Below are 12,031 nucleotides of genomic sequence, written 5' to 3'. Positions count from 1 at the left end.
CACACACACACACAACTTATCCCAGTAGCCTTTTGAAAGGACTACAAAAATGACATTTTCTATGTGAAGATCTACTCTGGATTTTATACAGTGCAGTCTCCCCCTGGTGCACCCTTCCAAAGTAGAAATATAGATGATTTTGGATATCTACTCTGTACTTGATAATTTTGATTGATCTCCCATACTTGTCCTTATTGCCATAACAGCTCTTAATAGTATATATTTTTGTTCCAGTTTTACAGAGGAGGAAATTTAGAGTGAGCCATGTTAAATCATTTTTCTAGGGGTACAGAGCCATAGTGGCAAAGCCAGAGCTCGAATCCAGACCTATCTGTTTATTTCTAGTCGCTCAGGCTCCCCCATTGCATTTTGTCTTTTTTTTGATAATTTGGAAATAGTACAGTGAAGGAAGGTAACAAACAAAAAATTGAATTTCAGATAAACTGACCCAGTAAGAAAAGGCTAAATATATGGGGCCCATTTAGCTGAAGAGAGAAAGTTTGAGGGAGCTTAGTGACAGTCATCATCCATTTTCAATGAGAGCAGGTGTATAGATTTCCTCTTTCCAGTGATGACAGAAAAAATATGTTTAATTGCAGCACAAAGTAAGATGCAGTATTAAAAAGAATGATGTGTTTACACATTGAATAGAAATCAAAATTTGAAATTAATTTCTAGACCACCAAGACAAAAAACAAAAGGCTTGCCTGAACTATTGAGATAATCAAAGTAGTATTTCATCCTGAATTTTCCGAAAGAGTACCTCAGCTAATGTGCATGGACACCAAACTTGAAACTTATTACATACTACTAAGATATGAAGTAATACTATAGAATCATTTCTAATAGTGATTAAGAAAAAGTAAAATACCAACCTTTGGAAATGTTTTACTTAGTGCTCTCTGAATGTCAAAAGTTAGAGCAAATGAGCTCCTGGGTTCTTCCCGTTCTTAGGTTCAATTTTCAACAAATTGTATTTTATTTAATAATGCTATTCTTTTAATTAATGATATTTACCACTTTCAGCTACATGTTTCCAACAGATTTCTTAAAGATAATGTGTAATGCTTGTTTCCTCTCTTTTCCTTTCTCTTCTTCCCCCAGCCTCCACCAAAACAAGCTTATATATTTCTTCTAGAGTGAATCTAACCAGGCAATTGGAGTACGTCTGTGTAATAAGTTCTGTGTGTTTAGCTCAGTCTTTGGGGGCTTTACCTTTGGAAGGTGGCTCTCCTGATGTTCACCTGATAATTGTGGGGTCCACGGATTTGGGGAGCCACCCACGGGCATGGGACTTAGAGTTCAAATACTCATGAGCAGAAGTAGTGAAAATTATGGCTTGCCAACATTTTGAGCCACTCAAGCCATTTTTGAACCTGCATGATACACTGTGATTGAGGGCTGGCAGCCAACCTGTTCATCTAGAAATGCTATTATTTGGGAAAATGTTAGAAATGCTGTCATAAAACTGGTCCTTCTTAACATTCTCATAAAGGCTGATGTGTGTGAGATCTTAATTTCTTTTGTCAATTTAATAAATGCACTGTCTTAGCCTTAAAAACAGTATTGTGGCTCGTTACCCTCTTTAGATTTATCTGAAAGGAATTTTCAAAGTGAGTAGTAGGCTTTATGTTAGGATTTATTTATTTTTTCTGTATTTCTTTTGACCCCCTAGTTGCCATTTTTTTTCTTTAAACTGAAGCTAATATCCTTGGTACTTTCAGTTAAGAGATGAATTTGATCTTTTCAGTCCAAACATAGACTTGGATTCAATAGAATGGATTCTAAAAAAAAATAAAGTGGTAATCCTGTGGAAATCTGTTCTAGTTTTGGCTTAGGCAGCCTGTTTTTTAAGCTGCCCCATGATTAGCTGCCTGGTTTTATCATTTTATTCTGGTTATGATTCTTGCTTATCTGACCACTATAGCCACCTTCCTTTTGATTTTTTCTCATGTTCTGTTAAATTTTCAAGTATCTTTAGTAGAGACAAATTAAAATAAACCATTAACCACAAAATAGTTTTGATAGCATATTAGAGTAAGGGAGGAAAGGTTTATTTTCAAGTGTATGTATAGGACTCCTTGACTGTTGATGTTAGAAAATTTTCTACCTGTCTTGGAAGGAAATATGATCATCATTTTCCTAGAGATGGAATCAGGAAGCATAAATGAAAACAAGAATTTCAAGACCATATTATAGTTTAGGAAGTTTCCTGGATTTAATTTTTCATCTTTGAGATTATTTGCTTTACACATAAACAAACCCATAAATATTCACTGATCAGGAATCCAGCTTATGGAAAGCTTTACACTTGTTTTAATTTGTAGTGATCTCCATTTGGTGTAGTTCTGCTTTTAATAGACTAGATCCCATTAACCCAGAAGAGATGAGGAATATATGTGAAAGAGAAAAATGGTAGAATTTGAAAACTTGGCGAAGTGAACTTTATTATATGTAAGGCTTTTCTCCTTAGTACAATGTAAATATAAACATGATAGGTTTGATCTGTACTGGCAGGTAGGGAGGGCTGTGTATGAAAACCTATCTAAAAACTGTTGTGAATTTCTTTCACAGTCTGACTGCCCATACTCAGAAAAAGTTCCAAGTATTAAAATTCCAATGGACATCATGGAACAGCAGCCTTTCCTAAGTGAGAGCAAACCTTCCGACAGTGAGTAGAACTAACCTCTTGCACGTCTGTTTACTGTGATTTGCACTTGGCAGAGAAAAACTTTAGAACCGTCATTTCCATTAACTTTCCCTCTATTTTCTTCCTTTTTTCTATGTGAAGATTTGCACTTCATTATTGTAACACTTCAATTTTACATTCCCAGAGCTTTGCTCTTCTTCCTTTTATCCATAATCTTTTAAGTTTTTGTTTGGTAGTCTTTTTCTGATTCAGGTTATCACCAGTTTATGCAATTGCTAGCAGCTTGTAGCCATGTTCTGAATTGATTTTTCTTTTTTTCTGCCGGTGTTTAGAATTGCAGCTTATAATACTGCATCACTGTCTGTTACTGTTCATCTTCCTTAGCCTTCGGCCAATGGCCAGATAAGCTCAAAAGAGAAATTGCATCATAAGTCTCTCAATGCTCAGCAGATCAATTGCTAATATTGAGAATTTTGAATAATTGTTATTTTCAATTAAATTGGTAATAATAAAATATTAACACAAACTTTTAGGTAGAACTTATTAGACATGTGCATTTTCTTCCTAATTTCTTCATTTCCCTTCTGCTACTTCAAAGTCACCTTTGTGACTACACTGCTCTTTCTAGGGTAATAGGCTGGTGGCTCAGATGTAATGGTTTCTGAAATGTCATCTTTCTCTTTGTACCTGAGTTAACAGGCCACTTGAAAAGGGGGAACCTCTGTAGTAACATCAGTGAACATCTCAAACTTTTCCAATAGCAAGTAGCATTTGCCTCCAAACTACTTTCACTTTGAGTTCTCATCTGAAGAAAATATATTATTTCAGATCCAGATGCACATCAAAGTCTACTGATCTGTTGTAGGAAAAAAGACAGTTGAGACATGTTTATTTCTAGTTGACAATGCTACTTCAATTTCAATAAGAGCTTACCAAGAAAAGCTTGACATGAATGGCTCTTTGTAAAAATAGGTATAGTTATCCACAGCTGTGTAATAGATTACCACAAAACTTATCAACTTAAAACAACAAACCTATATTTTCTCATAGTTCCTGACATTCAGGAATTTAAGAAAGGTTGATCTGGGTGGTTCTGGCTCAGGCTCATGAGATTACAGTCAAACCTGGAGCTGGAGCTGAGTCTGAAGACTTCACAGGAACTCGGGATCTGCTTCCAAGTTCACACGCAAGGCAGCTGGCAGGTTTCATTCCCTGGCCCATGAGCATCTCCATAGGGATGCCATGATACGGCTTCCCCCAGAGCCAGTGATAACAGAGAGAAACCAAGACAGAAGCTACAGTCCCTTACAACTGGATCTCAGAAGTGACATATTATCATTTCTACCCTAGTCTGTTGGGCAGGCAACCAACCTGTGCAATGGGGGAAGGAATTACACAAGGCCGTGAATACCAGGGGGCAGGGGATATTGGGGACCATCTCGGCGGCTGGTTACTGCACTGACTTTAAAGAACAGAGAATCAAAGCAATCTCACCTTTGGTGTCCTATCTGCAACCTATAACTTGTAACTGGGGCTAATTTCTTTTCAGTCCTATCAATAGGATTTAGCTAGTATTTCCTTTTTGAATCCAAGCTCTCCCATCCATGTTCTGGTTTCATTTTTCCGCTCTCAAGCATTAATAGTGAAAGGAGACTTTGTAAGGAACACAGTATATACATCTTCCGTTGGCACCATGACTTGATACAGCCCTTCTCAGTACAGTTTAAAGGCTGCTCAGAAAAAAACTTCACTGGCTCAAATTTGAGGTTCCTGGGAAAAGTTTATGGCAAGTGATGAGTGCTGCTTGTTCTTCATTCTCTCAGAAACCCTGTAGAAGGGCACACAGAAAGCTGATGTGATGTTAGAAATTTACTTAAGCAAAATACCCAGATTGTTCTAACCAAACTCTTTCCTAATGTCATATTAATCTTCTTTAAACCATAAAAGAACAAAATTGATAGTAGAGATACAAGATAAATAAGTTCCTCAAAATCTTTTTTCCCCCATGAATAACAGCAGGACAAAACTGTGACCCCTGAAGAGGGAAGGAAATCCAATGGCAAGCCTTAGACAGACATTAAGCAGATCATCTTGCCCTTTAAATCAGTTCTCCTCCTACCCCCTCACTGCAAAGAACAACAGCGGCCCATCTGAGAAAACCCATAAAGGGTGCTAAGATATTTCACCTTCATCACACTACTCAAATTCTTAGCTTGGTACAATGTTTATTGACATGGTCTAAAGTTGCCTTCCTTACTTTTTCCGGTTGTGAAAGATATATCAGTTTTGGTGAAGATTTTTATTTTCACTCTAATTTTATATGTTGCCAAAGACTACTATTTATAATTAAAAAAACAATTTTTTATTCCAGGAGAAAGATCACCAACATTCCTTGAACGCCACACATCATGCTGATGAAATTCCTTTCCTTCAGTCCCTCGATATGCCAAGGTAAAGGATGGCCTGGTATTTTACCTTGTTCTGTGGGATGATTGCCCCACAGAAATAGTCCATGGTGGGTTATTGGCAGATCACCTGGCTCTCTTTCTCCCTACAATTTATCTTAAATAAATTACCCGATCATCAAACCCCACCCCCAGTTTTCTGGGAGACTGCGTTCTCAGAGACCTACTCACTTACTCTTAGAAATGATAGCATCTTTCAGGATCATTAAGGCGGAGCCCAGGATCAGTGTTAGTTCTTGTCACTTTAGCATCATCTCTGGCTTAAGGGGTGACGTGTCTCCTGGCAGCTGTCCTCTAGCAGTTTCCTTCCCTCTGCACACAGCTTTAGAGATTTCAGATCCTACTTGATTTTCAAAAAAGTGAAATCTCTGAATGTTTTCCTCATGTTTTTTCTTACCCCTTTAATTTCTGACAGTATCACCCACCTGGCAGTCCCTGGTGAATTTCTTGCCTTTATTGGTACCTTCATCCCTTTTGAAAATGTTTACTTGTTTTTAAGACAGAAAGAGGAGAGGAGTATTTAAAGACAACAAAGGACACATTCGGCTTCTCCAATACGCATGAACATTTGACAGATGATAAAGGAAATCTGATTTACTTACTATTTTCCTTCCTTTTTTTTCTTTTTCTCTAGTCCTCCTAGAACGCCAGTAAAAGTTGTGCCTCAAATTAGAATAGAACTTGAGCCTGAAGACAATGATTATTTCTGGAGAAGCAAGGGAACAGAAACTACATTGTAACCTGTTTGTCTTTCTTAAAACTGACAATTTTTGTTGTGAATGTTCTTGTTTTTTGTTTGGTTCTTTCTTTTTTAACCTTTGTTGTGTTTTGGTTTTTGGTCACCAGCCAAATAATACAGCACTCTCTCTGCTTCTCTCTTGCATAGGTGAGATCAGGACAGTAGTCACCATTCCTTAAAAGCACCTGCAGGGTCCCCTTTTTTGTTCTTGTACTTTCAGATGTGTCCTCCACTCTGACAACCAAATCCCTCGGTCACTTGAGACATGCACAGACCCTGGCCTTTTCCTTTATTAGCAGAGAGCAAAGACAGTCAGGATTTTACAACACCTTTTATTAAAATATTGAAGGAACTTAACTTGAGCTTTGGAGCTGTGCTTACTGGCTTGTCTTTCTGTCTGGAAGAACAGACCTTGGCTTCCAGGCAAGAGTTCCTTCTTGCTTATGGAGCTCTCCAGGACTGGAAAAAGTGCTGCTATTTAACTTGCTCTTGCTTATAAACCCTTTTCTTAAGATTATCAATGGAAGAAAAACGGAAGGTACTTTACTCCCTGTAGAGAAACTATTGCCAACCTTGTAGCAAGTGCTGAAATACCCCTTTTTCCTATGCAACTTTTTTTAACCCTTTAATGAACTTATCTGTTGAGTACATTGAAGAATATTTTTCTTCCTAGATTTTGTTGTTTAAATTATGGGGCCTAACCTGCAACTTATTTTTTGTCAATTTTTTAAACTTTTTTTTAATTACTGTAAAGAAAATGAATTTTTCCTGCAGCAGGAAACATAGTTTTGAGTAGTTCTACCTCTTATTTGTAGCTGCCAGGCTTTCTGTAAAAATTGTATTGTATATAATGTGATTTTACACACACATACACACACACACACACACACATGCATGCACACACACACGCACATACACAATCTCTAGGGTAAGCCAGAGGGCTATATCAGAGTAAAAACACCATGTTTCTAGGCATCCATTTTTCCCTTTCTTTAAAGGAAATTTAACTGTTCTATGAAGGAGATTGGGGAGAAGGGAGAGGCTTTTATGTAATGGGAAGAACTGATGTTTTGCTAACAATAGTATCTGGGCATAGATGCTGATTGTATTACCATGTCAATGTCCTATGCAGTATTGTTAGAAATTTTTTTTCATTTTGAAATATTTGTTTGTGTATGTACTCTGTGTGTGTTTGGTGCACATATGTGCAAAGTTAGAAAGAGACAGAGAGACAGCAGGCAAAGGGCAAAGTTACCAGACCTCTTGTGTCAGTTTTCATGAAACTCAAATCACATATGACAAATCCATCAAAGGTCCAAGAGACTTACCATTATGTAAATGAGGGTAAATATATTTGGTTACCCAGATATCAGTCATAACCATCATTGATAAAGTAGCTCATATTTCCCATACAAAACCTATAGGAATATTAATAAATCATTCACACATTGATAAAGTGTTGATAAGAATGCAGATAGATCTGCAGAGGCATATGTGTATACATGTTAACAGTACTCATATTTTTTTAGGATGGAAAGGCAATTATTCCTTGTGATAGGGGCATTTAGAATAGATATGTGCAGATATATGTGGATGTGTATTTCAAAGTACCGTATTGAAAATTAGAGAAAAGAAAATTAGGTCTATATTAGCTAAATTTAGCATGTTATCTAAATATAATAATGTTTGTAATAGGTTGCATTATGTATTGTGAATCTGCATTAAAAAAATTTTAAATGTTGAATCCATAATTTTGGATTCATATAACCATATTTGTGATATATCCTAACTAAAACAGGTTGTTGGTGGAAGACTAGAAGCAGAATGAAACTACTTATTTTGGTTTCAGAATATGCCTATATGGACTCCCACTCATTTTATACCCCTTAAATTATAATTCTGTCCTCTTTTAAGTTTTTACTATAAAAATATTATTATCCTAAACTATTGTTTTATAGTATCTGATAATCTTAAAACTTTTAATTTTATACAAATTAGACATAAATGACCTGCAATGTTTTTCATTAAAATTGAAGTTAGAACTTACATGTTGTTTAAGACCTCACATGCCAAATTTTGGTATCACATTTGTATTTCAAACTATCCTTCCAACGATTACTCTATTGTATCTAATGTTTCATTACCCTTACATAAAATAAATTCAGCCTAACCTATGATCTTATTAAATTAAAGATGCTTTTGTTCAAAGAACTTTTATAAAAAGCTCTAGATAAAATTTATTTTTGTGATCATGAATCAAATATTTGAGGATTTATACTCTTTCCCTTCACTTTCAAAGAACTGCTGTAACAAGTTAACTCAGTATTTCAGCCTTTGAATAGATCTAAAAGCTATCTGCATTCCCATTTATGGTCCATATTCTGCGACAGAAGGTTGAAATTCATGACATGAATGCAAAATAGTAACTTAGTTTTAGAACAGTTAATATCAAACCATTTCAGTATTTTGGAACCCAGGGAAGTTTTTGCAAAAACACTACTTTTAGAGGAATAGAAGTGGTTACCAAACAAGCAAAACCTGAGGTCCATATAGAGCCACCAAATTATCTACATTTCAGCTGAATTTACTTGTTGTCTAAGAACTAACCAGGTTTTGGGGTGCTTTCATTTCTATGTAAACTGGACACACAGAATACAACAGAAAATCTTTTACAAAGTGTTTTTCCCTGACATGAATACTGAGGTAGAACATTCAAGCTGTTAGAAGTGCAGGACTAAGTACACACTCGGAGATATTAACCAGAAATCCTGTGGTTCTACAAACTAAACTGTTGGCAGGAAAGAGATCACTAGGCCAAGGGTCTGCCTTAGCAAAGGAGCATTAAGGCCTCTGGTTTTGCATTTGAAAGAAAATCTCAAGGAGACACTGTTTTCCTAGATAAAAGTCAGTCTTCTCTAATATATAAAACAATGTTGGAATCCAAATTATTTTGTGTGCCATAGGCAATGTTTCTGTCTCTTTTTTCTGTCAAGTAGTGGAGGTGGAGTGGGAGGATGGAGGCTTAAAGACAATCAAAATCCTCTCTACTCACCTCCCCACCTCACAGAATGGGGCAGGGGACGGGCCAGAGGGGGAAATTGTCTGCCATTAGTGATTCAGTTTGTGTATACTCTATGCACAGTGTACCACCACACACAGAGTAAATCTTTTATTTGCTATATATTGATGTTTAATATAGAGAATGATTGTCTTCCGAATTTTTGGTTCTTTTTTTCTTAACCTGTGTTAAAGTACTTGAAATGTATTGACTGCTGACTATCTTTAAAAAACAAAACCACGTGAGTCGTATTACAGAGGTTGACATTGTGCAGGGATGGGACAAAGCTTTCTTCAATCCTTTTCATACCGCTTAAGGGTTTTGGATCGAGAGCTTGAGATTTTCTTATTATTCCATATTTCCCATCTACTCTTCACAGCATGAGCCTGAAGCCCAAGGGCACCAATGGCTACTAAAATCAAATGATATTTTATAGCACTTGACTATCTGAAGAGTCTCAGGACTTTTCAGAATGATGATTTCATTGAGATGCATTGCAGCTTGAAATAAAAAAATTTGTGATACATGCTAATCAGTCAAGTTGCATTTTGACCAGAAATTTGTCTATGTCCTATTTCTTGGCTCATTTCTTTGTGCTCTATGGGTACCATACAAAAATCCTGAATTCTTTTTTCCTAGGCAAATTTTGCAACTCAGGGCTAAAGTAATCCAGTGAAACTTTTAGAGCCAGAAGTAACTTTGTCCTAGTCCTACAATGTGAAAGGAGTAAATAATTGCCTCTTTTTAGCCATTTTCATGGCTGGTACATACCTGTACACATTACTTTTCAGAATCAGTACGCACTTTCAGATATTCTTATTTTTATTCTCTTAAGTCTTTATTAACTTTGGAGGGATGATGCATCTTTTTATTTTAAATGAAGTAGATCAACATGGTGAAACAAACTGATAAAGAACAGAAAACATTTCAATATATTACTAATAATTTTTTCCAATATAAAACCTAAAATTCCTATAACATTATAGTATTTTACAGTTTTATGAAGCTTTCTATTGTGACTTTTATGGAATTAAGAGATGAAGAAGATGAGATATTTTAGCATTTATATTTTTCAAAATTAAATGTATACTTAAAATAAAGTAACTTTATGCATTTATGAGTGTCAGTGCTTTTGTTCAACTTTTGAAATAATTATTAAATGCCTACTATTTTAGTCCTTTGGTGCTACGGGGAACCTGAAGATGAGTAAGTTAGAGTGTTTGACCTCAATTGCTTATGGTGCTGCAGGCAGGAGGATAAAATAAGTGTCCAGGTGATAGGAAATAAGGGATTATAAGAATTATCTGTTCAAGTATTAGTGAAATGTTATCATGCAATGGGTCAAAGAAAAAAATATACCCAACTAAGCAATGGAATGGTTTTATTGAGAAGGTAGTAAGTATTGTTGTTCTCTTATAAAGTTTGTGAAACATAAAATGACATTATCTTGAATCTGTGATGATATATATAGTCAGTTAATTTTCAAAGGAAAAATACTGCTAAGTATAAGCACTTATTAAAAAATGATTATTCAGATAAACAAAATTCTGGAATGGTACACTGCAGAGGATAATGACACACACCTCCTGCTGGTCTATCCAGGCTCCCAAGTAATATTTACAATTCTCTAGGAAACTTCAGCCTTAAGTTATAATCAGAGAGTGGGAGATGGGTTGAAGGGAGAAGAGATGAGAAAGAGCCATTGGTAGCAGTAAAAAGTTACATTGGATAAAAAGGAAATGAGGCAGGGATATTAGTTATAACAACCTTTTGATCATTTTAATATAGAGTCAAGAGCTCTGAGCATCTTGATTGCAGTGGCAGTGAGAGTGGGGAGCAGGAGATGGGGTTTGGATTTTATCCCTGAGCAGGAAGAAGCAGCAGAAGCCAAACTCAGAATAGATTACAACATGGGAGACTTTGTTCAGTTTCAAACATGCCCACAGAAACTTCATTAAATATTGTCATACACGATGATAACCAAGTCAGGAAATTAGAACCAAATCATGTTTTGTTTATTATGAAAAAGAGATGTGCACTTCAGCAACTGATCATCCACCACACCCACCTGGCCTAACTAAGAAGAGGGCAGGGCAGCACAGATGTCTTTCAACTGCCAAACCATGTGTTCCAAGGTCTAGGTACCACAGTTCTGGGAGCAGAATGCAAATCCTTACTCAGAATCTGTTTACACTCCCTTTATTCAAAATGTTTGAATTTGTTAAGCTTCATCATCTATGGATTTCTCAGAGCATAAAGCGTGGGAAACAACAGAGAAGATTCCTCTTAGGAAAACCTGAGTTAGCAAGAATTAATAGTTTCTTCCTGATAAGAAGAGAGATGATATCAAAAAACTGAATAAAATATACAGAAGAACTTAAGAATCAGGCTGTAAACTATGAAGACATGGACACCACAACAGGTCTTAAAGGTAATATGTACTGGTTTTATATTGATTAAAGTCTATTGAAATGATTAAGTTGATTATCTTAAAGGTAAAAATATATTGTAGTTAATGCTCAGAATGATGATTTGTGGGCATAGGAGAATATTAAGCTATGTTCTAATTCTATTCACTCATTATAAGCACTTCATGGGGCATTTGCTAGAGAACCAAAAATAAGACATGATTCCTAACCTTAAGTATCTTACAGTCAAGTGGGGAAGAAAGGACTTTCTCTTCGCTAGGCTTTTTGCCTTTATATTTGGGAAAGGAAGTTCCACCCAGCAGACTTTCGCTCATGTCTCATTGGATAGATCTGAATTACCCACCCACTTTCAAATGAATCACTGTCTAAAAGCAAATTTGACTTATCTTCTCGGGGTTAGGCTGGGATTGGACCTATCCTTCCTGAGCTCAAGGTATCTCAGTCTATTTCCTGAACAAATTGGAGTTGGTGTGATGGGGTGGGAAGAATGGATGCTGAAAGGTGAAATAGCACAATATTATCTTTCATTTAGAAAACATTCTCCAGTATCTGGAATGCTGTTGTCTTCCTTTAGCCTATTTCATTTGACCTTGTACATCAGGCTGACCTGGTGAAGTTTAGCTTAGTCAGGATATATCAAATGTGGAGATTCAGTGATAGAATTGTCAAGAGGGTGCATCACTTGAGCAT

General features: G+C 36.1%; 1 protein-coding gene across 5 annotated transcripts in view; it reads left to right on the top strand.

The window, feature by feature from the left end:
• SLC4A4 (solute carrier family 4 member 4) overlaps positions 1 to 10,027 on the top strand; it is a 324,410-nt gene extending 314,383 nt beyond the window's left edge. For all 5 annotated transcript variants that reach the window (XM_073237483.1, XM_073237479.1, XM_073237482.1 and 2 more), the window contains 3 exons: positions 2,575 to 2,671; positions 5,022 to 5,101; positions 5,750 to 10,027. In XM_073237483.1, coding sequence (XP_073093584.1) covers positions 2,575 to 2,671; positions 5,022 to 5,065 — 141 coding nt within the window. In that variant the 3' untranslated portion in view covers positions 5,066 to 5,101; positions 5,750 to 10,027. The remainder of the gene's footprint in view (positions 1 to 2,574; positions 2,672 to 5,021; positions 5,102 to 5,749) is intronic.
• The last annotated feature ends 2,004 nt before the right edge of the window (positions 10,028 to 12,031 follow it).

The sequence above is a fragment of the Manis javanica genome, chromosome 5 (genome assembly GCF_040802235.1).
Source record: "Manis javanica isolate MJ-LG chromosome 5, MJ_LKY, whole genome shotgun sequence".
Lineage (NCBI taxonomy): Eukaryota > Metazoa > Chordata > Mammalia > Pholidota > Manidae > Manis > Manis javanica.
Note: the sequence above shows the minus strand (reverse complement) of the source record. Positions and strands in the feature narration are given on the sequence as shown.